At 37.4% G+C, this 25,386-nt stretch overlaps 2 protein-coding genes across 6 annotated transcripts in view; one reads left to right on the plus strand and one right to left on the minus strand.

Annotated features, from left to right (window-relative positions):
• The window catches only part of LOC145503093 (uncharacterized), a 37,473-nt gene extending 12,856 nt beyond the window's left edge, over positions 1-24,617 (plus strand). The window contains exons 8-31 of one of the 5 annotated variants that reach the window (XR_014051420.1): positions 2,451-2,618; positions 3,469-3,621; positions 4,014-4,093; positions 5,335-5,443; positions 5,825-5,892; positions 6,580-6,643; positions 7,260-7,297; positions 7,704-7,775; positions 9,056-9,206; positions 9,311-9,412; positions 10,229-10,309; positions 10,789-10,839; positions 12,521-12,594; positions 12,756-12,849; positions 13,421-13,503; positions 13,923-14,076; positions 15,030-15,116; positions 15,648-15,678; positions 15,808-15,877; positions 17,570-17,647; positions 18,460-18,528; positions 19,096-19,146; positions 23,398-23,578; positions 23,758-24,617. Coding sequence is in view for 3 of the 5 variants with exons in the window: in XM_081482540.1 (XP_081338666.1) it covers positions 2,451-2,618; positions 3,469-3,621; positions 4,014-4,093; positions 5,335-5,443; positions 5,825-5,892; positions 6,580-6,643; positions 7,260-7,297; positions 7,704-7,775; positions 9,056-9,206; positions 9,311-9,412; positions 10,229-10,309; positions 10,789-10,839; positions 12,521-12,594; positions 12,756-12,849; positions 13,421-13,503; positions 13,923-14,076; positions 15,030-15,116; positions 15,648-15,678; positions 15,808-15,877; positions 17,570-17,647; positions 18,460-18,528; positions 19,096-19,146; positions 23,398-23,416 (1,947 nt within the window). In the remaining 2 variants the exon portion in view is untranslated. Of the gene's footprint in view, positions 1-2,450; positions 2,619-3,468; positions 3,622-4,013; positions 4,094-5,334; positions 5,444-5,824; positions 5,893-6,579; positions 6,644-7,259; positions 7,298-7,703; positions 7,776-9,055; positions 9,207-9,310; positions 9,413-10,228; positions 10,310-10,788; positions 10,840-12,520; positions 12,595-12,755; positions 12,850-13,420; positions 13,504-13,922; positions 14,077-15,029; positions 15,117-15,647; positions 15,679-15,807; positions 15,878-17,569; positions 17,648-18,233; positions 18,353-18,459; positions 18,529-19,095; positions 19,147-19,858; positions 20,660-23,397 lie in introns of those variants that run through there. The other 4 variants (XM_081482540.1, XM_081482548.1, XR_014051424.1 and 1 more) reach the window with 4 other exon arrangements.
• On the minus strand, positions 20,691-25,350 carry LOC145503145 (synaptotagmin-C-like). Its single transcript, XM_081482614.1, has 4 exons — positions 25,249-25,350; positions 24,421-25,106; positions 22,032-22,167; positions 20,691-21,505 (listed from the first exon to the last, which is right to left on the minus strand). Exons 1-4 carry the CDS (start codon positions 25,250-25,252, stop codon positions 21,201-21,203), a joined length of 1,131 nt encoding a protein of 376 aa, XP_081338740.1. The 5' UTR covers positions 25,253-25,350; the 3' UTR covers positions 20,691-21,200.
• Positions 25,351-25,386: the final 36 nt, after the last annotated feature.

A 25,386-nucleotide genomic window follows, 5' to 3' on the forward strand; every position in this document is an offset into this window, starting at 1 on the left:
AGCCTCTTTTCCTTTTGAATCGTACATATCTTTTAATTCTTTCTTAGCTAATTCGTAGTTATTCAATAAGTTTTGATTGAAATATTGATTGTCACATATTTGCTGGTCTAACTTTTGGATTTCTTCCTGCAGTTCAATTTCCTGTCTTTTTAAAATTAATCTTTTATTTTTGGAGTATTGAATGGTTTTAGAGCGAATTTCCATTTTAATCATTTCCCAAAGAAGCTTTTCGCTTCTAACATCTTTGTATTTATCCAGAATTTTGGGGTAAAGTGTGTTGATAAGATTTATGTAGTCTTGGTCTTCTAATAATTGATTATTGAATTTCCACGATCCCGGGCCCCTTTTAAATTCCCCTTGGATTTCAAAAGACAAGAAAATTGCTTTGAGGTCAGGTGCGATGGATGGTTGGATCTCTGCTCTTTTTGCGTTTACGGCTATTGTATTGGAGACAAGAAAGTAGTCAATCCTAGAATTAAGCTTTAAACTTTTCGACTTGTAAGTAAAGGCTTTGGTGTTTGGATGAAGCTTACGATATATGTCAACTAGGTCTAATTCTCCCATAAGATCGATAATGGAGTTTCTGTAGTTTGTTTCTTTCCACCAAAGGCTGCCAAATTTGGGAACAGAGAACCATTCCAATTGCCTGTTATAATTATCTTCATAATATCAGTTTTCAAGATCAGATTGGCACCTAGACTTCTGATAAATAGCTCTTGTTCCGTACCTTTATTTGGAGAATAAATAATGGTAACAAAAAGCTGTTTGTCACCTATGTTGACTTTTGCAATTATATATCTTCCATCTCGGTCAGCGTGCACAGTACCAAGAGAAAATCCAGAGTTTATGCTTAGAAGCATACATAAACCTCTAGAGTGTTCAGAGCCATATGGAAATATAATTTGTCCTCCCCATTCAGCAGACTGTATCTTCTCGTCGTCTTCCCTGGAAAAGTTTCCTGAAGACAGTACAAAGTTGCTTTTTGATTCTTAACATATGAAAAGATTGATCTTCTCTTGACTTGATTTCATAACCCCCTTCCATTCAAAGATATTATCTTAACACGGTTAGCCATAATCTAAAACAAGTAAGTGACAAAGGTTGGGTATTATCGGATTGTTCAACTTAGTATCGACACAATTGTAGCAGCAAAAAAAGGTAAAAAAGAAAAAAAGACAAAGAACAACACAACACGTACACAGATAATTCACATACACAGATAATTTATAAGAACAGTATAAACAAATAAACAAAAGCTATTTTCAAAAAAAAGCCTCTCCTGGGAACAGCAATCAAACAAAGAGGTCTGCATAATGAGAGGTAAATTACAATAGTAAATTGTAATTATATGGGACAGTTCTGTTGAATAAAAGAGATTTGCTAAAGTAGTTCCATTGGGAAGAGAAGAGAGGAAACACCTACGGTTTTTCCAGATCTTCGACATTGTTGATCCTGATTATATAGTCTAAAGATAAATCGGGTTTAACAAAAATATTTCCGTCAGTGGTCCATACTTTCCATCCTTGACGTAACTGTTTTTTGTCGCGAACTTTCTTGAATAAAGCAGCTCTTTGGGCAGTTAGATTTTCATTTATGTAAATTCGACTTTCAGCACCTGAAATGTGTCAACATTTAACTTGCATAATTTCTGACGACCTTACTGTAATAGTTATTAAAGCGAACGATTATTGGATTTAGTTGAAGATTACCTTTTTTAAAGCGGTGGACAATGTCAATGTCTTCAGGTCCTACGTCTGTATCAATGCTTCATGCCAATTTGATGACAATGTCCTCAAGATCCTCACCATGCACCACTTGGATTCCACCGATTTCCAGATTGTATTTTCTGGTGTATTGTTCAAGATCGTCGTGTTTTGTGTTCAATTCGTGGATTTTTTTCTTCCAGTTGTACATTCTTCATTAGGCCTTCTTGAAGTTTTGTTTCCATGTTACTCATTTTTTCTTGCAGTACAAAGTTATTCTTTTCCATTGCGTCCATTTTAGTTTGCAGAGCTGAATTGCTTGTGGAAAGATCATCAATCTTGGCTTGCAAAAATTCAAGGGACGCCCGAAGTTCATTGTAATTACGTTGCAAAGCCTTAAAATCATTAATCAGGTTGTTGGTGTTGTCCTCTATTCGCATGAGTACCCTCCACGTGTCAGAAGAAGACAGACTCGTTTTGTCTTGTTCAATTTGTGCCGCCATGAATGACTTGGTCAGGAAGCTGACCTCGCCTGAATTGTTGTGTTTCGTCTCTTGCTTTGGCGAAGTATTGCTATTTGAACCACTGCTGGCTTTTCTCTTCTTTCTCCTTGTTGGTTTACCCATACTGGGTTATTTTCATCTTGAAAAAACCTCCTGTATCGCGGAGCTCAGCAAAGCACGTCCATTCACAGTGACTGCTCGACCCAATCAACTATAATTATACTAATTTTTATGAATTTTGCAGGAGCGAGACATCCAGTATGGGAAAGTGAGTGTTCTGGAAGAGGAAATCCTTCATCGACAGCGGAACTACAACAACCTTGTAAAAGAACAGGAAAGGTTACTGAAAGAAAAAGCAGAGCAGGACCATAGGCTACAAAGGGAAATTCAGGATAGACTTTGCCTGAAAATGGTTAAGATTTACTGTTTTGTTTAACAGGCCATTTCTGAGTTACCTTGTGCCTCTGTTTCAAAACGAGTCCTCATGCAAAACCTTTCATATTAAACTGAGTTTGATTTGCTTGAAAAAGAACCTTTAGGGGGAACTCATTTTCATATTGAATGGACTTGCACGAAGACTTGTTTTGACACAGAGGCAAAAGGCAACTCGGAAATGGTCCATTTATATTTTAGGAATAAAAATAGCTTTTCAAACAATTGGCCTTCGAAGAAATTGGTAAGTTTTTGGAGCCAGAACCTGTTCCAAAATTAATTTAAAAATTATCCTTCTCGATTTTATTAATCACACCTTACATACAAGAAGACAAATAAAAATCATTGAATGAAGTTGATGCATACAGTATAGAGGAGACATTTACAGCTTTCTTTGACTCCCTAACTAGCACACTAACAAAAACAAAGTTATTGACCGCATAGTATTATATTTTAACTCTATGTCACCAGCAGTAATTATTTTGGCCCCATACATTTCTCCTGCAACTCGTAATGTTTGGTCAGTCAAAGTTGACAATTATGTGCTCACAAATAAGTCCTAACCAACTTCAGTCATTAACACACAGTAACTGCTATGACTATTCCAGCTGAGTGAGATTAGTGCCATCTTATGTCATCCTGTACTCTTGTAAAGAGTTGCCTTTTTCCCATAACCACCTGTTTCTTGAGAAAGTTTGCAGAGGCTGTTTTATGAGTATATCTACCCTTCAAACCAGCCAACCCACCAGTCATTAGGTCTTCTGTTTGTGTCCATTCATCCATTTGTCAATCTGTCCATCTGTAACACAAATGTATTTTATTCCTTCTAGGTTAACGATCTCCTTAGAGAAGAGTCATCAAATGTTAAGGAAGCATTTCAGAAGCTTGAAGAGTTCACTAATTCTGTGGAGCAAAGATCAAAAGATATGAGCCTGGAACTGGATCAGTGTAGACATGAAAACCCAACAGGCAACATTGAAGAGGTGGCATTACTGTGTACTAGTTTACTAGATTTAGTTTTCATCTCCTCCTCTTTCTTTTCCAGTCCCAAACTAAGATCATTATTAAGTATGGATCAAAAGTTAATGGTTGTAAAATGATTTATTGTTAATCAAATTTCCTAGTGGTTTGAAATATTTTATTGTCAGAATGTAAGTCATAAAACATTTAAAATAGAATGATGTGATTTTACATATGTATCTTAGTTAAGTCATGGGACATTTTTTCCATCCACAAATGTGATTGGTCCACATGACTGATGACATGGAAGTTTGACCAGTCCATCCTCATTCAGGCCAGCATTGGCAAATAGCCGGCCGTTATTTTCAGCCCTGGCTGGAGCTGAAATGATTGACAATTTTGAATTTCCTTGTAGGTGGTAAATGAGAAAAGTCAGAATGGAAGGCTTCTGTTGAAGATTGAAAGTGCTAAAAGCCATTGTGAAAACTTAAAAAGGTATTTTTAACATTAAACTAAATACCGGTAGAAATGTTGTAAGTATGAAACAATGAAAATTAATGGTCGTCACATGTGGTGAACAATTTACTGGGAAATTACTTTTTAGCCAAAAAAATTCAAGACTGCAGTAGGATTCAAACCAGGTTCCTCTATTGCTGGGTATTGCTGAACTAATTATAATAATAATAATAATAATAATAATAAAATATTTATATAATAATAAAATATTTATATAGCGCCAATCCACTATTTGTCCATGGCGCTTTACATTAAATAAAAAAATATTTAAAAAGCTAAAAAAGGGGAGGGGGAAAAAAAAAATCATCTAAAAATTAAAAGAGTTAAAAAGCTTGTTTAAAAAGATATGTTTTTAAACGCCATTTAAAAATGTCAATCGAACTACTGGATCTTAGTTCAAGTGGGATCGAGTTCCATAGTCTCGGTGCCGCCACAGCAAATGCTCTTTCTCGATATGTTTTCAGTCTAGCTTTTGGGGTCGCCAGAAGGTGTTGAGAGGACGATCTTAATTTCCATTGAAAGGTGTTGTACTTGAGTAATTCACTGATGTAGTAAGGCGCTGTTCCATTGAGAGCTTTGTAGACCAGTAGGAGAATTTTAAAATTATACAGTAGCAAACAGGTAACCAGTGGAGCTGTTTTAGGACAGGGGTGATATGATCAAATTTCCTAGTACATGTAACAACTCGAGCTGCTGTATTTTGAATAGATTGTAATCTTGAAAGTAGATGTTTTGGAAGACCATATAACAGTGAATTCCAGCTATCTAATTTCGCTGTAACAAAGGCATGAACAACAATTTTAGCATTCTCCTTGTCAATGTACTTTCTGATTTTGGTGATATTTCTTATGTGATAATGAGAAGACTTGCAAATTGATTTTATGTGTTCCTCAAAGTTAAAACACTTATCAAAAATAACGCCAAGATTACAAGCTGAGGATGATGGTACAACTGTCACGTTGCCAATTTGAAGAGACTCTAAAGAAGGAAACTGCATGTAAGCTACTTGAAACCTTAAAAATTAATAGCAGGTCAATTGTTGGTCAGTTGTCTGTAATGTCTTTCTTTTGTTCATTGCATATAACATGATTGCAAATAACGGGGCATAATGTACATACAGGTAAATGAGATTCAGATTCCACTAACTCTCAGTTCAGTTTTTCCTTAACACTACTTTAGCACTTTTGAGAATCTTTTTCAATTTTTATTAATACTCGCAGCCAAGTTGCATCTCTCCAAGAAACCAACAGAATATTGAACAAGGAAACAGAAGAAAAAGAGAAACAACTACAGTTGATGAGGATGCGAGAAGAGACTTTAACTAAACTGGTTAGAGACTGGGTCTTGGAGCCTTTCAGCACATATTGATCTTACAACACAGTTTCTTCATGTTTTACTTCGTGATAGAAATCTGGGTTGTCATTCTACATAGGTTAACCAACAGTCTGTCTGACAGTCGTCACCAGTCCATCAATCTTTGCCTTGATGTCTTTAGCTCTGCATGTCAACAACAATGAAATATGTCTAAGTACTTTGAAGGAATAAAGTTTTATAATGGATGACAGTTGAAAACAACGTATTGAGACTATGGCAAATATTATTAAGATTCCAGACAGTATCTTTTGATTCTTATGAGCATAACAAAGATTATTTTAGATTTTGCCGCTGCAGATAGAAATATAGCTAACTTTGATTTTTGGCATTCTCTAGCAAGTGTCCAAGTGTAAAGAGCTAAAAACAGAAAATGAAACCTTGAAACACAGTTTAACCATGATCAGGTATTTCATGTTTTGCTCTACATATAGTATGTACGTACAGGTTTCCCACATACCTTGAAAGTCCTTGAATTTTACAATCAAAATTCAAGGCCATGAAAGTCCATGATTTAAAGTACGCTGAGTCCTTAAAACCTTGAAGCTAGTTGTTTGACTGTTTCCACATGGTGAAAGAACTACAAAAGATGTCAACTTGAGCTAATCCTGCAGTTATCCCTTAAACCTGAGCATCTAGAGTCACATTCTAATTTGTTTTTAGTGCTTGGAGTACTTGGAAAATTGGAATTGTGTCCTGGAATGTCTTTGAAAACTCCTTGAAGTTTTAGTCCAAGAAAGAGTATAATTATGTGCATTGCTTGTGGCGAAAAATGTCAATGTAAATTGTCTGAGGTTATTAGTCAGAGAAACATGGCAACAAGTAGTCCCAAAAAGACATTAAAGAAGTGTAAAATGACTGCCTGTTATAAAGTAATAGCTGTTGGCTGGCATCATTGTAACACAAGACTATTATATACAAGAATTTGATTAATTGCAAAACAGAGAAGATTATTACCAATTAGATTGAAGACAGAATCAAGACATGATGCTGAGAGAGATTTCATTCTTGATTACTCCCAGTCAACTAAGTACATATAACATTGCTGTATATGGTATATCCAGATAGTTATGTGACTTTGATTTGTTATGCAGTAAAAAGAATGAGGAACTTCAGAAACAGCTGGAGCATCGAAAAGAAGAAATGGAGCTGCTTAAGGTAACTACTTGCTAGTATTTGTAGGAAGATCTCATGGCAAGTGCATCTTGTAACAAAGAAAAAGTGCGTGCTACCTGCAATGAGCAGAAACCAAACCAAATTTGAACCCATTTTGTTTGTCATTAAAGAGAGATATACTGTTGGGAAATGCTTTTGTACAGCTATATATTTGCTGATTTGTCATTCAGGCCCTGACCACACTATGCTGGAGAATTTGAAAATGCAGCTTTATTTCTACGGTTAGGCCCACCGTCTACACCAATCTGGAGAAATTGTCCACTGAAAACAGAGCTTTTCGAAAACACTCTTCTAACTGGAAGAATTTGGAAACGTTGGCTTTGCATTTTAGTGTGAACAGAAAACATTATGAGAACACAGCTTTTTTAAAACGATGATGATACAACAATCATGTGATTAACCCTTGTACTCAAGCGTTTGTGCTGTCAGATATTGTTGTGTTTTTAAATTTTTCCAACGAAGTGTGGACAGAAAACATTTGATGAGTTTTCAGAGTGAACAAGCTGTTTTAAAACTTTAAAATAGTTTTGGCAGGACCTTAGTCTTGTGAACCTCTTCAAGCAGTATTTGTCTCGTGACATTGTTGATTCTCTTTTAGAATCAGTTGAAAGATTTATCAGCTTCAGCTGCTGAAAGGTAAGATGTGCCTGTTGTGGTTCAGAAAATGTTTACAATAAGGCCGATAACTTTTTATATTTCTTGTTTGTTGTTTAGGAGATTGTCAGAAATAAGTTACATATTCTTTGAAATATTTTTTTGTAGGGTTGACTCATCAATGATACTCTGTCTCAGGTCAAGAGAACTTAATAAAAACGTACAAAAACAAACTTGGGCTATAATACGGAGTGTTTTGCAGTCTCTTTCCATTTGATCAGCAAATGTTTTAATGAAAATGCGCTTTCTCTACTCCCTCTCCCACACTTCTTGTTTTCCATGCCTCCTGTACTGGTTGACAACTCGTCTGTGAAAAATATTATAACACATAGATTTATATAGAGGGAAGAAAATTAAATTCTGTTTCATTGATTCTTGTTGTTTGCAGTAACGGTGATCAAAGTGCTAGCATTCATTTCTTGCAAGAGGAGGTGGACAAAATTAAGGAAACTGTAACAAGGTGAAATTTTTTGTTGGAAATTACTTTGACTAAACTCATCGGCAGCTACTGTAAACCTCATATATGATCTGTAGACAGCAGGAAGTACTTTATTCAAGTAATTCATGCTAGTTTGACCCACAAAACAGCAAATGGATGAACTTCATTCAGACCCTGCATTATAAGCATGCACAGCTTAAAATCAAGCCGAGGTGAAATTGTGCCCTGTAGTCAAATATCTCGCATTAAAATTAATGTTTTCTTGTGAGTTTCAAAAGCAGCAAAATATTCATTGAAATTTTCCTTGACTTTACGAGAATCACGTGAGCCCCACGAAAGATTTCATTTTCTGATAGATAGATAGATAGATAGATAGATAGATAGATAGATAGATAGATAGATAGATAGATAGATAGATAGATAGATAGATAGATAGATAGATAGATAGATAGATAGATAACCTTTATTTTAAAACGATGAGTATTAAAGTTACATGAGCTTGTGGGGTCGTTTGCAATTAACTAATCGCTAAGTAACTAAAAACTAAAAACTAGGGGTATTTACAGAAAAAACGTTTGAACTTAAGTCAGCGATATATACAATAAGAGATTGTTAGAATAAGTTTTTAAGTATATACAAAGTCATCTTTTCTAAAATTACAAGTGGATGCAGACGTTATCTTAAAGTTGAATTCATTAAAATTAACTAGAGATTTAAGCTTTAGCCTGAGGTCACGATATAGAACATTTTTTGTCAGGGCACTACAGTTGTTGAACCTCTCCGCAATGGCCACCTTGGAAACAGAGGAAAGGGGCGTTTGTAGTGAAGTGGCCGTTATGGGGGGAGGCGGGTAGTGCTGTAATATGACACCTGTTTTCAGGTGGTGTTGGAAAAATACTTTTTGTAGCATAAAAAATAATATATAACATAATCAAAATATATCACTAAATTGGAAACCAAACAGAAACAGACCAACAATGCCCGCAGTAGGGATCAAGTTTTGTGGCCCACATAAAAATCAATAATAGATAATAAAAAATTGGGTTTTATACACCATTCGTGAGTCATTGATTAACTGGCTCAAAACTGGTCGTTGGGATGTGCATTAGACCCATTAGATGTGCATTAGTTGGGATGTGCATTAACCCCCCTTAGTTTTCAGCTTAGATACATCTCAGTGTCCTTCAGAAAATCCTGAAAGTATGACAGTTAAAGATGCAGTTGGAGTTTGACTCTTTGGCCTTACTTCTTCATTGTTACTTACTGACAGACTGAAGAAATCTTGTTCATATGTTAAACAGGTTAGAATCTGAGAAAACTGTACTGATATCTGAACTGAACAAGCTGTGCAAAGAAAAGGAAGTGTGGGCTATCCAACGGAGTGAACTGGAATTGACACAAGCAGAGCTCAGTTCAGAAAACACTCAACTTAGAAGTGAATTAAACAGCAAGGTATCATTGTTGTCACACTGTCTTATTCCAGCTTAGAGTGGGTGTTTTGATGAACAATTAGTTGAACAGAAGTTAGACTGAAGTTATGTTTCGATTTATTTTAGCTTGCTGTGAAAAATACAGAAAATCAGAGCATAGCCAGTGTCAAAAAGAAACTGGAACTAGAGAAAGAAGAGGCAGTAAAGAAGGTCAAGGACGAAATGAAGGTATGTAATTCTGAACACATACTGTAAACATCTGTGGAAGGTATTTATTTCCAAGGGATTAGGGACCTCCACAAAACAAAGGATGAAAAATGTGTAGTGGTTTCAATTGCAACTAAATAACTTAACAAAAATCGATCAAGAGCTCAAAATCTCAGCTGAAACAAGGAAAACCATATGCAAGTGCCCCTCTCCATACATGTATGTATTCTATACTGGTAGTTACATTCAATATATTATTGCGAGTCAATGTAGTTGTCAATTTTGGCATTAGCTAGGCCAGCCCTGGCCTAGCTAATTGACTCATTTGGGAGGTTACTTGTATTGTCCTGTTTGTACATACTCCCACGCAATCAGTTGCGTGTGACAAATTGCACAATAATGTATTGTAATCTCCCAAATGAATCATCACATGATCTGAACTGGGAGGCAACAAGGATGTAAACACGTTAGCAAAATCCGTCAATTGTTGGAAATACATGATGAGTAGTTTCAGTTCTGAAGAAGAACTAGATTTCCACTTTTCAGTCTGACAAAGTTTGTGATTGCTGGTCATGGCAATCTCCTACTTCTTTGTTTACAACTTTTGACAATGATCCAGAAACTGTCCTTTGATAAGAGCTTTAGTCCAGATGCCTAAATTCATCTGGGACTCAGAGTGATATCTTCAGAGTAACCAAAATTTCATTGAAATGTCAATCTCCACCAAGATTACCAGCATAGCAAAATCTAGAATGTCAGAGTGTTACATTCGCCTTTGGAAAGGTTGTTAAATTACCAACTAACATGTCCATTTATACTTTCATTGGCATTTAAAAGGAACCTTTTGATGAAGTTTGTCTTGAACTGAAGACTGTCAAGTCAGAACTCAGTAAAGTATGGGACATGCTTGAAATCAAGGTAACTAAGACACAGTTTTAGGCTGACTGGCCGTTATGAAAAGGTGGCACTGAATTGCGTTTTGAAATTATTTGATATGTCTTAATTAAAGCACTTTCCCTTCAAGAAACTCAGTTCCTTCTGGCATGTTGTACAGATGAACTGTCCAAAGTGTGGTCAGGAGACAAATTAAACAAATTGCATAAATGAACTGTAAGTGTGAGCTCCAGCTCGGATGGCTGGATGCCCATCTCCACTGAGGGAAGCTGCAGCTGTTGGGTTTGGTTTGGTTCTTGTCAGATGGTGGACATATTTGAGCTCAGATGATCACATCCTCAGACGACAATGTGTCGCTGTTGACCTTGTCTCCTTTATCATCACAAGTGAACTAGAATATGTCATCAAATTCCCATCGAAGAGCATGAAGTTCCTGGGTGTGATGTTATTTTGTCCTTAGTCATTTATCTCATTGATAATGACTTGTATGAATCTTTCATTAGGAGAAAGAGCTTGAGGAGCAGTCACAGGAGTTACAGCATGAACGTGAACAGGTACTGTGGTTACTAACTGTGGTAAGCTAGCTTTACTAGTAGCAAGTCTCATTATCATAACGTTTAGATATGTGTAATCAATAGGCACAAACACACTAAATTACTTATGTAAGAACTAAACCACGTTCTCGACTTTCCACGCCCCCACCGTCCCCCCCCCCCCGCCCCGCAACACGCCAAAAAAGATTTCAACTCTATGAATACAAAGACATTTTCCATAACAAATATGCAAGAGTGAAACCCAAAAATAACCTTTAGAGTATGAAGCCAAGCAAATCTAAAGTATGGCCTTATTAAGTAACAGACCAACCCTGTTGCACAGTCTCCCTATGACTTTAATGTTAGCGTATCCTTCGGTGACAACAACAGCGATTTTATTGAAATTTGTATCGAATCCCCTGATTACAGCAATCAACTTATATAACATTGTCATCTTAAACACAGTTAACTGAAATTGTACAAGGTATGTTTTAGTAGTTACCAATAAATTAGTTTGTGCGGTGGAATCCTTAACTAGAATTGCGAAATGATAACTTTCTATCAAAGCGAAACTGTTCTTTTCAATTTCAAATTGCACATATGTTTAAAACAATTAAAATAGATATTCCATCGTTTGGGTATGCATTGAGCAGGCCTAGGCTAATAATCTGCTGACGCAGACTCTTTGCATAAAATAGGAGAGGCGAGCGTTTTAAAAACTTAATTTATTTGTCTAAGTATTTATTTTATGTTTTCTGTTGTTTTTTAAAACTTGTCGTGAAAAGGTTTTGTTTCAAGAGAACAATGGCATGAATGAGAAGCTGATAAAGAAAATAACTGACTTTATCACTAAAGGTGAAATATCTTAAATATAATTCATTAAAAAGCCTATTAAACAATATCTGTTTTAAGCGTCTTGTTTGTTTTTTCAAGATTTTCTTTTGCTATCGAGATGTCAAGGTCCTTAAAAAAATCGACATAAACAAACAGCACTTTTATAATGTAGCTTGTCATTAAACTATTGCTTATTTTTAATTCAACTTAATTTTGAACCATTAAACTCCTAACTCATCAGTGTAAAAACTAAAATAAAGGCTTTTCCTTTTTAACAGTGTGATGCAATAGTGTTATTCCTTTTCTAACACCTTTAATTAACATTAACCGACTCAACTTTAACTCAGTGCTTATTAGATTTTAAACTAGTGGTTAATTTGATAAGACTGAACTTGAAAAAATCCTTTTAACTTTAATATGAACTTAAATGTTCTTCTTCTCTTTAACTTTAGCTGATCATATTTTACCCTAATAGAAGTAAGATACCGTATAACTATATCGTTATTGGGTACTCAAAGAAAGGGTGCCTGTGTTCTGGACAATGGGATATTTGGTGATAACTATCTGTTGATTGTCTTAGCGTAGGGCATCCATCTTCTTCTTTGGCTATTTGTGAGCTGTTTACGCTTTCCTAAAAGAACCTTACACTAGTGCAAAAGGTTTAATATTTTGGTATTGTTGATAGCTATTTGCAATTGTAAGTTATCTTTACACGGGGTCTACACCTTCTCACGTAAGTGATTTGTGAGCTCACTTTGCATTAGAAGAGAAGCTTACACCAGTGCAAAAAGATGTTCAAAGACGTTTGTTCAAGGACTTACAGGAAAGATTGTGGTACTAATTAATATCGTTTTATAAATATTTCTAGTCACAGACATGGGCTGAGGAGTTAATGAAGTTACGCAAAGATTATGCCGACCTCACTGCAAACACATCTAGCAGGTTAGAACTAAATATACAGTTGGTTTTTAATGGTGGCATATAATACAAATGCAATTGAAGTACTCGTTATCCCTGTCGTTGCTGTTGTCAGCGTCCCTTAACTGACATTAGAAGGTGAAGAGACTAACTGTAACAAACATCTTGTGACTTTTATCTCATAGAAGCCAAATGATTTCCACTCTTAGAGATGAGTTAACACAGAGGTGCGACGAGATTATTGAGCTTGAAGCTGCACTTTCCTCTTTAAACCAGCAGGTAACAATTTCGAAATTAAAACGAAATAATGCCATATCTATGTAAGGGGACATGGTAGAGGTATTGTCTATGTAAACTCATTTGTGAAGGAATCAAAACTCCTCAAACTCTTAAATAAGTTATCGAGTTTAAATGAAAGAAAATGTTTTTCTGCTCTTAATATGGATACATATTAACGATTACATTTTCTTCGCTTTCTCCTTAGTTTTAGTTTTGACTGACAACACTCAAGACAGTGTTTACCCAAACCCCTGGAAGTTCGTCAAAAATATTTTGCTCTGCGTCGTGTTTTGAACTCTCTTCTTGATGTTTGGAAATGTGCTGAACGCGGGCTCTCGTGTTTGATATATATCAGACATGATTGTTCTAAGCTTTTACGTGAAGATGTTTACATTGATCGTTAATCATCGTTTCTCTTCACCTTACCAGTGTCATGTAGTGTATAATTTTACGGCCTCAATGCGGCATTAATGTACCAGAACTCAATCCGAGACAGCGTTCATGACAACCTTAACTACTTTATGGTTAAGGTTAGATTTCTTTTAGTTATGGTGATGATGTTTAATTTCAGAAATGTAACTCCCTGAAGACATCAGCAGTCAAGAACAAAACCCACGAGCTAAAAAGAAGGAGCTCCGATGGCGATATTAACAAGTAAGAGATCTACAATACCTGACTTATTAGTATGAACAAGTGTTGCCATCAAATTCTGACCTTTAGGTTTGTGGCTTGCATATCGTAAGTATCATCGGAGATGAAGAATGCAAAGAACAACTGGATCATCGATATACATGTATCACTTTCCTTTCTCTATTCCTGGGATCGAGCGAGAAGGGCGGGGAAGGGGGTGGCACGGGTGGATAATCACTTGACTCCTACAAACATGGCCTGCGTTGAATTCTGATTAGAATCCATGTGTAATTTGAGTTTGTTGTTCATAGCCGCGTTCTACATATGCTTGACTCAAAGTTCCCTGACTAATCTCAGATATCCTCCCTTCCACTGAAAAAGCAAAATTTACGAATTCAAATTGATTGTTAATTCAGTAATTACATATATTTCTTGCCTTGTAGGATTCGCGAGTATCCAGGAAATTCCCACTCAAAGTGTAGTGAGGTCAGTAAGCTGACAGCTAGAAATGCTCATCTTAGTAGAAGAGTGGATGAGTTAACAGTCGAGAGGGACTCGGCTCTACAAGACTCCCAAGACCTACTGAGTGGAATGCAGGTACGACATTTGTAGTGAGTGATTGCTCGAGTTCCCAGCAATACCCTGTTCACTTGTCCAAACGAAACTGAAAAATAGCACAATATTTTAGCCAGAGCCCGGGATCTGGAAATAGCGTGAAAATTTCGAGTTGGACTGGAGAGAGATATCCATTCAATAAAAAAATCGGATGTTTGCAGTCTCAACAAAGTGTTAACACCGAACTTCAGCTTCTAAACATTCTCTGTAGTAAAGGTAATGAGAGGATAATAATTTTGTCACATCTAACCTAGGATGTGAGGGTTTATTCAAAGCCAAAGATCTTGTCACGCTTGCTGAAGTAAAACTCTCCGGCACAATAATCAAGAACTTTACTGATTGACCTTTATAATCTTAACAGATTTCGTAACAGAGGCGAAACGTTCCCCAGCTAATTGGGGAACATATACCTAGGAAAGGATTACTCAAGTAATTTACATCACAAATATTTGAACTATACAGTCAAACCTCCGGTTGCGACCACCTCTTCTCAGCGACCGGTTTTCCAAAATACCAAAACTTTTCCAAGTCAAATCACTATATTTTCAACCTCTTGTAAGCGACCACCTCTCGTAAGCGACCGCGACCACTTTAAGAGCCAAAAGTTTGAAATTTTCTTTTGTTTTTAACCTGCCTTAAGCGATCGCTTGGCAGTTAATAGAGGGTAAATTGGATAATAAGGTGTTGTAACATTATCGCATTCCTGGGTAGTATAAGAGACGGAAATTTTTCAGTGGGAAGCACCGGATTTTTTCTCGAAATGAACAAAACATTAAAAACATGGGGTTAGTCTCTGCAGTTATCATATGCTGATGAGGCAAAATTTTGACCCAATATGGTCTAAGCTCTCGTAAGCGACCACCAAGGCTTGACATTTTGGGTGGTCACGTACGAAAGGTTCGACTGTATTTGAACAAGAAACTTATCTTTTTTAGCAACTGAGGGAGGCCTTTGAAGAAGAGATTGAGAGAGAGCTGGAAAGGGAAAGAACCAAGTTTGAAAAGGAAAACCATTTGTTACAAGTTGGTATCGCGTGCTGTTGTTCTCCTTTATTTAATGTATCATTTGGCTTCAATTTGATTGGTTTTCTAGGTCCTTGTTTGTAAGCTTGGGTGTTGGGTGACAACACTGGAAGACTTAATGCTTCTTGATTACCACAGATCACTTTATGTACCTGCAGATTGCTCGATGAGTATCTCATTCACTAATGTTGGTGTGGCCATTTTTACTCGCGCTTCTTTTGCGCGTCAACGGACTAATGGAAAAGAGAGACTATAACTGCTCGTACTTCAGTATTGACCACGGTATCAATCAATCGAACAATCATTTATTTGCTGTTTCCAAACTGATTAAGTTACGCTGCTATGGGCTGTAGCTAATTAATCGGTAAATTCGATGAATGAGAGCGTCCAATTTAGACAGGACAGTTCAGTTTGATTGGACGCCTCCGTTATCGCGTTCCACTAGAATGACAAACAAACATGCAGAGAAACTACCAGAAATAGAGTTTTGTCTTGTGATTTGACTCACTAATTGCCCTCATGTCATTCTAGGCGCAGAGTGGAGATGGTCAACAATTGTCTGGTAAGTTTATTAGCTTTTATTTAATGCTTCTAAAAGATCACTGGATTTTGTGCCAGAAATCAACGAAGTGGCAAAAACTCAATTGAATGTCCTTGTTTCCTTCCATAAATTACACAACTCCTTTGTTAGGAGCAAAGCCCAAACTCGAAATGGAAGTCACCCGATTAACAGCTCAGAAGGTTGCACTTGAAGTTAAAAGGTGAGCCATTATCAGTTGTTTTCATATATTGTTCCAGTGTGAATTCAACAAATTGCCAAGATACCCATATATGACACAGGAATTCCTTGACACGTGTCCGTACATGACAGATATCCTGCGATATTCACTTAGAGGTGTGTTTAGGGAGACTGGTCCAACCTCTTTCAAGGCACAGTACGACAGCATATTATTAAACTGCAAATATGTGATTCGTCGACAATTCGTTGAATAAAAGCTAATTAACAATTATTCCATGAAACCGCGTTGGATATGAAGTGATAAATAACCAACGAGCGCGTAGCGCGAGTTGGTTATGATCACTTCATATCCAACAAGGTCGAATGGAATAATTGTTTTAGTATATTCTTAATCGGGTTTTTGCCGCCGATTTTTATTTCAACAATTTTACAGAGCGGAAAATTTTTAAACTTGGCGCACTGTTTTCCATATAAGGTAAAACTCCGACTAATGGCTCATAGTCGGAGTTTTTGAGCCAATCAGAGAGCTAGAAATGCAATAGTCGGAGCTGAGAATATACTAATTACCGGTATGCTGTTCAACCTTGTGGACTATCATCATATTGTAACCAACTTGGCCTGCTGGAATTAGGTGATACTCGGCACGATTTTGTAGGATAAATACTGAATGTTATTGCTGCGGAGCGAGCGTAGCGAGCGAGCAGCAACATAATCAGGATTTAAGAAGAATATATAGAAGGGGGTACGAATTCTCGAATTCATCACTTTTTACCAGAATGCATTGCAGTTAACCAGACTGCACTGCGCCACTTTTACTGGAGTGCATTGCGCCACGAACAACACGAGGATGTCATACTCGTCGAGCCGTCGTCCTTTTTCGCGTGGATTCCACTGAGAAAGTTTGCTCTGATTTACCTGTAAAGCGATGTGAAGGAGATCGTGCTTGACTTTCACAACTCTTGCTATGCAGTATGTGAAAGTTTGTAAATCTGGACGAATAATTGTGACATCTTAATCTTAGTATGTCATTTCTTAGCAGTCTCGCCTCCTTCGCCGAATTCTTAAATGAAGAGAAATCGTCGTTACTAAAGCCTGTAGAATAATTAAAACAAACGAAAACCGTGTAACACGCTGATTTCATAAATGCTGCAATCTATTCCTTTTCATCGAAACATGAATTTAAGCTAAAGCTTGAGCATTTTCACACATCGCGATGAACACGTTCTCGACACAGTCTGTCAAGTTCTAGAGATATTTAATGCGTACCAGTACAGAATTTATAAGTTAGATTTCTGCTCCTACTATTTCCACATCTTTCGATTTTCGCGATCTGGTAAAGGGGAGGCTGATGTGTTTCGTTTTATGTCCAAACATACTTCAGATCACAATGTTCTTTTTTGTCTCGATCCTTTGTCACACCTCGCCATCGATGCATCATCATGCATGAAGTTGATGCATACAAGGACAGATTTTAAGTGACACCACGATTTGACACTACTTTGAGAAATAACAGTTAATTCAAGTCTTGAAACGCGCAGATAGATGAATCACGGTGTTAAATATGTCACTATCAACAGAATGTGCCGCAGCATTACTATCTTTTAGATACCCTAGTTATAATAATATTAGTCCAGTCGACTAATATTAGTGCCTGTTGCAAATCGTAACGCGTGATTAAGTTTGTGTTTTTGTCTTTCAAATGTCTTGTTTGCAGTAAAAATCTGGAATGTGAACGAGATGAACTTCGTAACCAGGTGGAAGAGCTGTGTAGAATGAGGACAGCAGCTGAAGAGTGAGTGAAGATCCTGCCTTGTTACACGTTGATCATCGAGAAAAAAGAATGACAAATTAATTTTCTTGTGTCTTCACCATTGGGCCAGGACGTCATGTTACAGTCACCTTGTGTCTCCTTTAGTATCGCATTTGCGAATGAGAATAGAGTAGTTTTCATTTGAGTATCGAGGAGTAATTGCTTTACGATCGTACTCGCGCCACTTTTTCATCCAATCGGAAGTAAAACCAAAATCAATCTCATTTTGTTCACACACGTTTTCCCGCGCTTGGCGTCAGCTACTTGCATTTTTGATTGGTTCACTGTCTGTGTCCTCTATGATTGGCAAGAGTTTCCCACGTTTGGCGTCAGCTACTTGTATTTCTGATTGGTTCACTGTCTGTGTCCTCTGTGATTGGCTAGAGTTTCCCGCGCTTGGCGTCATCTACATGTATTTTTGGTTGGTTCACTGTCTGTGTGCTTTGTGATTGGCAAGAGTTATTACTTTGGTTTTGGTTTTATGACACTCAATTGAAAACGGCTCTATGTGAGTATACATCTAATTTATTGAATACGTTATCTGTTGATATGTCTCCATCTATCGTAGACCTCGTCAGCTTGAATAAAAGCCATGCACGGTAACTTAACACCACTGTACGTCACAACCAGTGCACTGTAGACGTTATGTACGTGAATCACAATTGTCCATCGCACCGTAATTGAAAGGTACCCGCACATATACTCATTACACCGTCATCATCACTATCGCTTTGCTCGTGTCCTTCACTGGGTTTGTGCGTAATTTACATTAACATTTTTTAATTCTCTCCTAGAAAAGCTGTACAGGTTGATTCGGCTTTGAGTCCAAGGAGAAGAGAAAACAAAACGTCTTTGCGAATGAGGTAACTTGTCAAGGAAGAATAAAAAACGTGATACGTACATAACACTAGAGTAAGCTTGGAGAAATGAAAAGTTTATGTCAGGGACTGGTCAAAAAGTATTGGGGGATGGGCAGGAGTAGAGAGGAAGTTGGTCATCAGTTTTTGAGTCCTTGGTAAGGAGTGGGGTCGTTCAATTTTCAGCTGCTCATGGGGGGGAGGTGGGTCATCCTATTTTAGAACAAGTAATCGAAGTAGCCGAACAACAAGTAATCGAAACCTTGCATTGTGTATTACGAGTTTGTGGACGAAACAGTCTGGCCATATAAGTGAAAGCTATTGAGTCGTGATTTATTTGTTTGTCTGTTTTTGTTTTTAATTTTTTTCGATAATGAACTTTAGAACATTTGTCTGATCAGCATATGTAGTTTGGCACTATTAGGATATGAAGTAACGTGGGGCAGAGTTTTCAAATGAATGTAACTCTTGATGCGATGTAACTAATACCAAGTGAAAGCTAATTGATACTCATAAAATGAGGCAAAGCACTAATTTGAGTATTTATGGTGTGGCGAACACTTTCGTTTTCAGGAGCAAGAGTGTTGGTATGATGTCACCTTCTATCCAAGAGATGCCCAATAGGTTAGTGCGCTCAGATTGTAGCACACTTGTATCTTCATCTGCTTGGTTTGGTCAATGCAAAACTGTCTTACCAAATTGTCTCATGACTTATCTTTCCCCCTTACAAGTTACAGCCAGTAGACCCGATAATTGCTCTCGTTAGAGATTCCCTTGTTAAGGAATTAATGATTGGTACCAAAGACTGTTTTCCCAATAACCCTATTGTTCCCGAGGCGGAAACGGGGAAAAACAAAGCTCGTTATTTCCTGTGGGACCAGTCATGGTACATTCTGTTTGATCTCGCAACTTTCAAATAAAATTCTAGAATAGTTCTTATGCACGTCTGCTTCAGCAACTAGAAATTCTCCATTAAGCCTAGCTTACACTAAATTTCTTTCAAACGGTTGGCACCTTCACTTTCTTTTCATGTCCATATTCCTTTCTACTTTAGTGCTATTCATGGGAATTCAGTTTCTACTTCAAAAGCGAGGCATGAGGGTAAAATAAGCTTGTCTTATATAAAAAAAGGAACGTTTAAGGGGTCCGACTGCACATGCGTTTTCGATGTCCAAATGGATGTTTCGCTAGGGACTTTCACAGGGTTTAGCACTCGTGACGCACTACGGCGGTGGTTGCGCAGGGACGAACCATGAAGGGGGGTTCACAGGACGTCACTTCCAAGGCGGCCTTGTAAACGCAAGCATTCTCATTAGAAGATCCTTCTGTTTTTCAGCCTCTCCCAGCAATGAAGGATACCTTAAGACTTGTGAAACACACTATGACAGAACGAAGGCAGAAATATGTCGTATAATTGTAATGATTGTAATGGGCTTTATGTAAGGTATCTCAAAAGGTGAAGAAGTCACCTTGAACTGGCAGCATTAAAGAAAGCGTACATTTTACTGGAATAACAACGAGGTCTCTTACGCGGTCAAAGTATGTGTGTTAGTTCAGTTTGTTTCACGTCAAGCCCAGTCTTTCCAAAGCCCGCGTGTGTCATATTCCTGAGCGGCGTGTGCAAAATCTGAACAAATGTCGTTTTCGGCAAATCCTCGTAGAAGTTCTGGAAGAGTTTCAATTTTTTCCATTGACAGCGGGTGGCTTAACAGCGCGCACAGTGAACTGTGCGCGTTAATAAATAACAGGTCGTATTACCCTAAGATAATATTTTCCTGGACTTTCAAATAATAGCCGTTATATTATTTGTCACATAGCGTTTCTTGTAACGTTAATGACCGCAAAGGAGACGTTACTGATAGTTCAGTAAGATCTTTCCTCTTACACGTGTTGTTATCGGCACTTGTATTTTTAAATAAGAATACATCTATTTTGGAATATTGAATATAAAAGTGTGTTTTGATATTTATGTACTGAATTTATTTATTTTCATTACGTACAAAACTTGTAATATAATCCTTGTAAATAATTGTAAAGACGTATATTGTTATATACATATTATTAAACATTTATTTCTGTAGTTACAATGTTTCAAGATTTTTTGCTACTCTAGAGTTTAACTTTTTTAGTTCAATACGTCAATGTTGGCTTAACTTCTTTGGTATCAGCCACATATCCTTTATTACTGGTGCACAGTTGGTACATTGATGACATGTATGCGGCCGCATATGAACACAACGGTCAAACGCGAAAATTCAACACCACCTCCTGTTTTCGAGTTTGTTGTGAGAATTTGAAGCGAAAATTTACACGACTGTTGTAAGAAAACGTTACAAAACGAGCAGTAGTAAATCAAATTACGAGCCCTTAAGTTAAGTCGATGACATTCATTCTATTCTGTATGAATTTGCAGCTTACACAGCTTAGCATTTGAGTTGAAACTGGAGAATATGGGAGATTTGAGACGCTGAGTGGCATTTTGCCGGCGGGAACTACGCGTACGCAGTGCCCGCTGTTTGACCGTTGTGGATATGCCATATTAGTAATCTCCAATAATGCGACAAAGAGAAATCCCACCGAAATCCTGCGTGGCTTTTCTAATGTTACTGGATGACTACAGGACATCTAAGCCGTTGACTGTTTGACAATCCATTGTTATTTTAGGACTGTCCGTTTGCTCACGACAAAATGTGTGTCATTGCCACCTCTCTTCTCGTATATCGTTTCCTCATTGTCTCGTCCCAGTGCTCTTTTCCACTCCCCTCGCACTGAGATCCAATTGTTATTTCACCGATGACCTCGTCCGAAGTGAGAAGGTCGTGGTTCATGATCCTGATCGTGATCGAGTATTCATCAACGGTGTCACCGTCCACATCAAACAAGAAACCCTGATTCCACACAGGATTCACCCCTCGAGTTTTCTTGGTTTGCCTGGTTTCCAGTAGTGCTTCATTTGCATTCAGGTTCACACAGACGTACGGTGCTGTAAAAAAACAAAAATGCCATTATGACGTCAAACAATTAAGTGTGTAGCAGTCTGATCAATCAGTGCAACGGATGATCTGACTTCGTGTACTATGATGAGCAAGACTTCGAAAAGTTAAATACCCAAACACATAATATTAGTGAAAGAAACCTTAAAATAATGATCCACTTCTGTTAACATAACAGCACAAATGCATTACCGTTATGATTATAGTATAAATGCGATGAAACTGTTAAAGGAGTTTTACACTGAGTTACGCATGCTCAAGGTTGTGGCTTCAAATTGAAAACTTCTGTTGCACTACCAATAGCAAGCATTTTAGATTGATGACCACAAGTTTATCAGTGTTGTACACTATTAGGTGCTACCTTCGGTAAATAAAATGCTTACTTACTTACACTTACACATCCCTTAAGAGCCAAAGCGCAATTTTAATTGTTCTCGCTTCAACAAATTGCGTAATATCTTCAACTTGGCCAGGGTACTTAGTAAGTTTTCAGATGGAGTATTTTGTTTGACTTACCAATATTAAGAAACTTGCTGGTCTTCATTAGATTCGTAGCTTTCAAGATAATAACGTTCAGTCTTTGTCTTTTTGCTTCATAGCGGAGTGAAATGTGGATTTCTCCTCTTGAAAAGCTAAGAGAACGTCCTCTTGTCTGAAATCAAATGAAAAGATGAATTACCTAAATATAAATCAGTCTAATACAGAAACTCAACTAGTTTTCACACCAAATATGATCACACCAAATTCTAGTGCGAAGTTATTTAAGCACGAGAAGTTACATATATTAGCATTTGTCTGACATTCTTGTTCAGGCTAAGAATATGACCAGTCAAATATGACTAACGATTCTAAAACATTTCACCTCTTCTCTTTGAGAGATGAGAAACAATCGGTTAATTTGCAGTTTACTTTGTGAATTAGGCATGACCGAATGGAAAATTCAATGTCCTCAGCTATATCCTTACCGCGATCGATCGGGCTAACGAAACTCGATTCCAATTTAGCTGGAAATGGAACATATACGTACGGCAATTGTAACACAACATAACGTAACGTAACATAACATAACATAACACACAATAACAGCAATGCACAACATATTTAGTTGCATAGAGGCAGACTTGTATTTTCTCAACAAAACTGCAGGATAAGCTCGATATTTGTTAACAGTCGTTCTTCAAATTTATCTTAATGTATTTTACAACTTTTTACTTGGGCATTGCTAATTTTTTTTGTTTCTGTCTCAGTTTTCCTCCTTCTTTATTTTCTCAAGTTCTCCCCAACTACTACAGTCCTTCCCAAAGAAAGATTTGTATTTCGCAGCCTGCATTTGACAGAAATTCGTCCCCGCCCCTGAAACAAATTAAAGCTCTCCCGCGAAATGCTTCCAGCTGTTCAGACTACACTCAATCAACCTCAGATTTGTTTACCAAGGTTAACTACGTATTAACCAATTCGCAAGATAGTCACGATAGACTGATTTGAAAATCGACCGTGTTCTGCGGGAAAATGTTACAGCAAAACATTTTTATGGGCTATATTTTAACCATTGGCGCTCTTTTTATCTCAGCAGGTTGAATTATTTGCAAATTAGAACAACGACATGGCTAAGTGTTTGATACAATTGTTTGCTCAAATCCTTTAAAATATTAATCCTAAAAGAAGTCACTAATAGCCGAATCGTCTCAACGTTAGATATCAGTTACCTGCTATTTAAAGTTTCAATATTGTATCGAGGTTGATAACGTTCAGTGGCGCCAGTCATATACACAAGATATTTGCCCCAGGCTTGTTTATCCTTGCAAAATTTTTCACCTTGAAATGATTTTGAAAGAATAGGCTTTGAGTTTGTCACCCTTAAACGTTTTTTTCTTCCATGCAGATTGTTTCAACGTGTCTAAGGAGAGGTCAAGTGAATGTTACCATTGGCATGCGCAATTCTAAATCTCCGCTAAGAACTAAGTTCACTGACAGATGCGCAGCTGAAAACATGACTGGAAGGCTGTCAGCATCAACACCGAGACATTAGAGAGTCCAGTAAGCCGCCTGAGCTGATAAATACGGTAAATACTGGTTAGGATCAACCCTCAAACACCTAGCAGCTGATATTTTCCTTATATTTGCTTCTTGTTTTTGACATTTCTCTCGATTTTAGATCTAAGAATTTTGTTGAGGCAATATTACCAATTCTTTTCTTCATTCCCTTAGCTTTGCTGCTCACCGTTTTTTTGATATCTTCTAGAGAAACATGATGTCCCAGTTATTCGGTTCAGAAGCAAAGGATAATTCAAAACCAGAGGGGTGACTGACCAGTTGTATACAGCGATCTTCGACATCTTAACTTTCGCAAACCAGCTATGTCGCTTAAAATACGTTATCAGAATTCTTAAGATTCCCCGTGTGATGAACTGTTTCCTTTACCTTAACCCTTGAGCCTGATGTTGCAAATTCGTATAGTAATTTGAAACTCGCTGATACATTGACCAATGCGCTTCTAATGTTGCAGTTCAATGATTAAGGAAGTAGAACCAAAGAACTTTTACGGGTACTTAAACCGCATTGTTTTCGTAAATAGTGTTCGTAATATACTTGACTGGTAAAGTTAATTCTATGAATCTATATATTAAAGTGCACCTAACCTCCAATTTTTTTTCCGCTAAAACAAACCTACTTGTAATTTGAAATACTCCTGTGAGTTTTGAATTCGATTAAATCCTCGATTTTCTGTGCTCCGACGAAATCTCAAAATCATGGAGGCAAGGTGCACTTAGCTTTACTGCAAATTACCGACGATAGCCGACATTTTATGCTGCTCCAAGCTGGGTCACAACCTTGTTTAAGCCTTCCTTCTTAGTTCTTATTACAGAAATTTAAACCTTCTAGGAAAGTATGGGAAATATCATACCTGGGATTTAGGTAATAAGTTTCTCCATATTATGGTTGGCTCGCTAGGATGAAATTTCTCCAAATCAAAACGCAAATCTGTGAAGCCTATCATTTTTCCTCTGCTGAACTTATCAAACGCGTACAGTCCCAGGCGAAGAGTCAACTCCATTAGCTCGTTTTCTGAATATCCAATAAACTCGAATGTCTCGTTAAAAATTGGCTCGCCTGTATTGCTTTTGATTTCCGTGCGGTAAACGTTGGAATCGTCTGGAAGAAGTTGAAATCGCACTTGTGTCGGCGGGTGTTTTCCATACCATCGTAGCGGAACGTTCAGCGCGCAGATAATGTTAATAAATAAATGAGAATCGTGAAAGTTATAATAAAGTGAAAACTGCACCTGACATGGTTTCGCCTCTAAGTTTTGAGCGGAAATCATGTCACACTCGCATGGACTGTAAAATGTTGAGATCTTCCTACAAGATGGGCAAGGAGACACATTTCCCTTGTTTGTGTCTCCCTCCGACTCTGAACTTATTCTATCCGGTGGCAGAATTGGTTCCAATTCGTGCTTCGCTTTGGAGCTGCTATTCTTCTTAGTCCTTGCAGCCTTCTGGCCCCTGTTGCGGAACGCGAAAACGCACACAAATATTGCGATACTCGCAGAAACGATCCCACCGCAAACAGCCAGAATCAAAACAACGAGACCTAGAAGAACAAAGAACTGTCATTAGCGTAACACAGTGACTGTTGTGGCACACTCTACATGATGTTTCAGTTCACTAATCAATTAGAAGTGAATTAATTAAATAGTATCATACATCTGCCGGATTCATCCGACTGTACTCACTCATTGCAATCAGCTGATTTTTGAAACCGCTCAAATTCTCTTGCGTCAATGAATCTTTTCTTCCCGCCCGTATTTCGTCTTCATATTATGAGTAGTTGCAATCTTGTTAGGGTAGAGTATTATATCAACGTGTAAATT

The sequence above is a fragment of the Orbicella franksi genome, chromosome 1, assembly GCF_964199315.1.
Source record: "Orbicella franksi chromosome 1, jaOrbFran1.1, whole genome shotgun sequence".
NCBI lineage: Eukaryota > Metazoa > Cnidaria > Anthozoa > Scleractinia > Merulinidae > Orbicella > Orbicella franksi.

Coding starts and splice junctions, on each gene's coding strand:
- LOC145503145 (XM_081482614.1), bottom strand. Junction 22,168..24,420: donor ACTTATTACCTAAATCCCAG/GTATGATATTTC, acceptor ATTTGATTTCAG/ACAAGAGGACGTTCTCTTAG. Junction 21,506..22,031: donor CAGCAAGTTTCTTAATATTG/GTAAGTCAAACA, acceptor GTTTTTTTACAG/CACCGTACGTCTGTGTGAAC.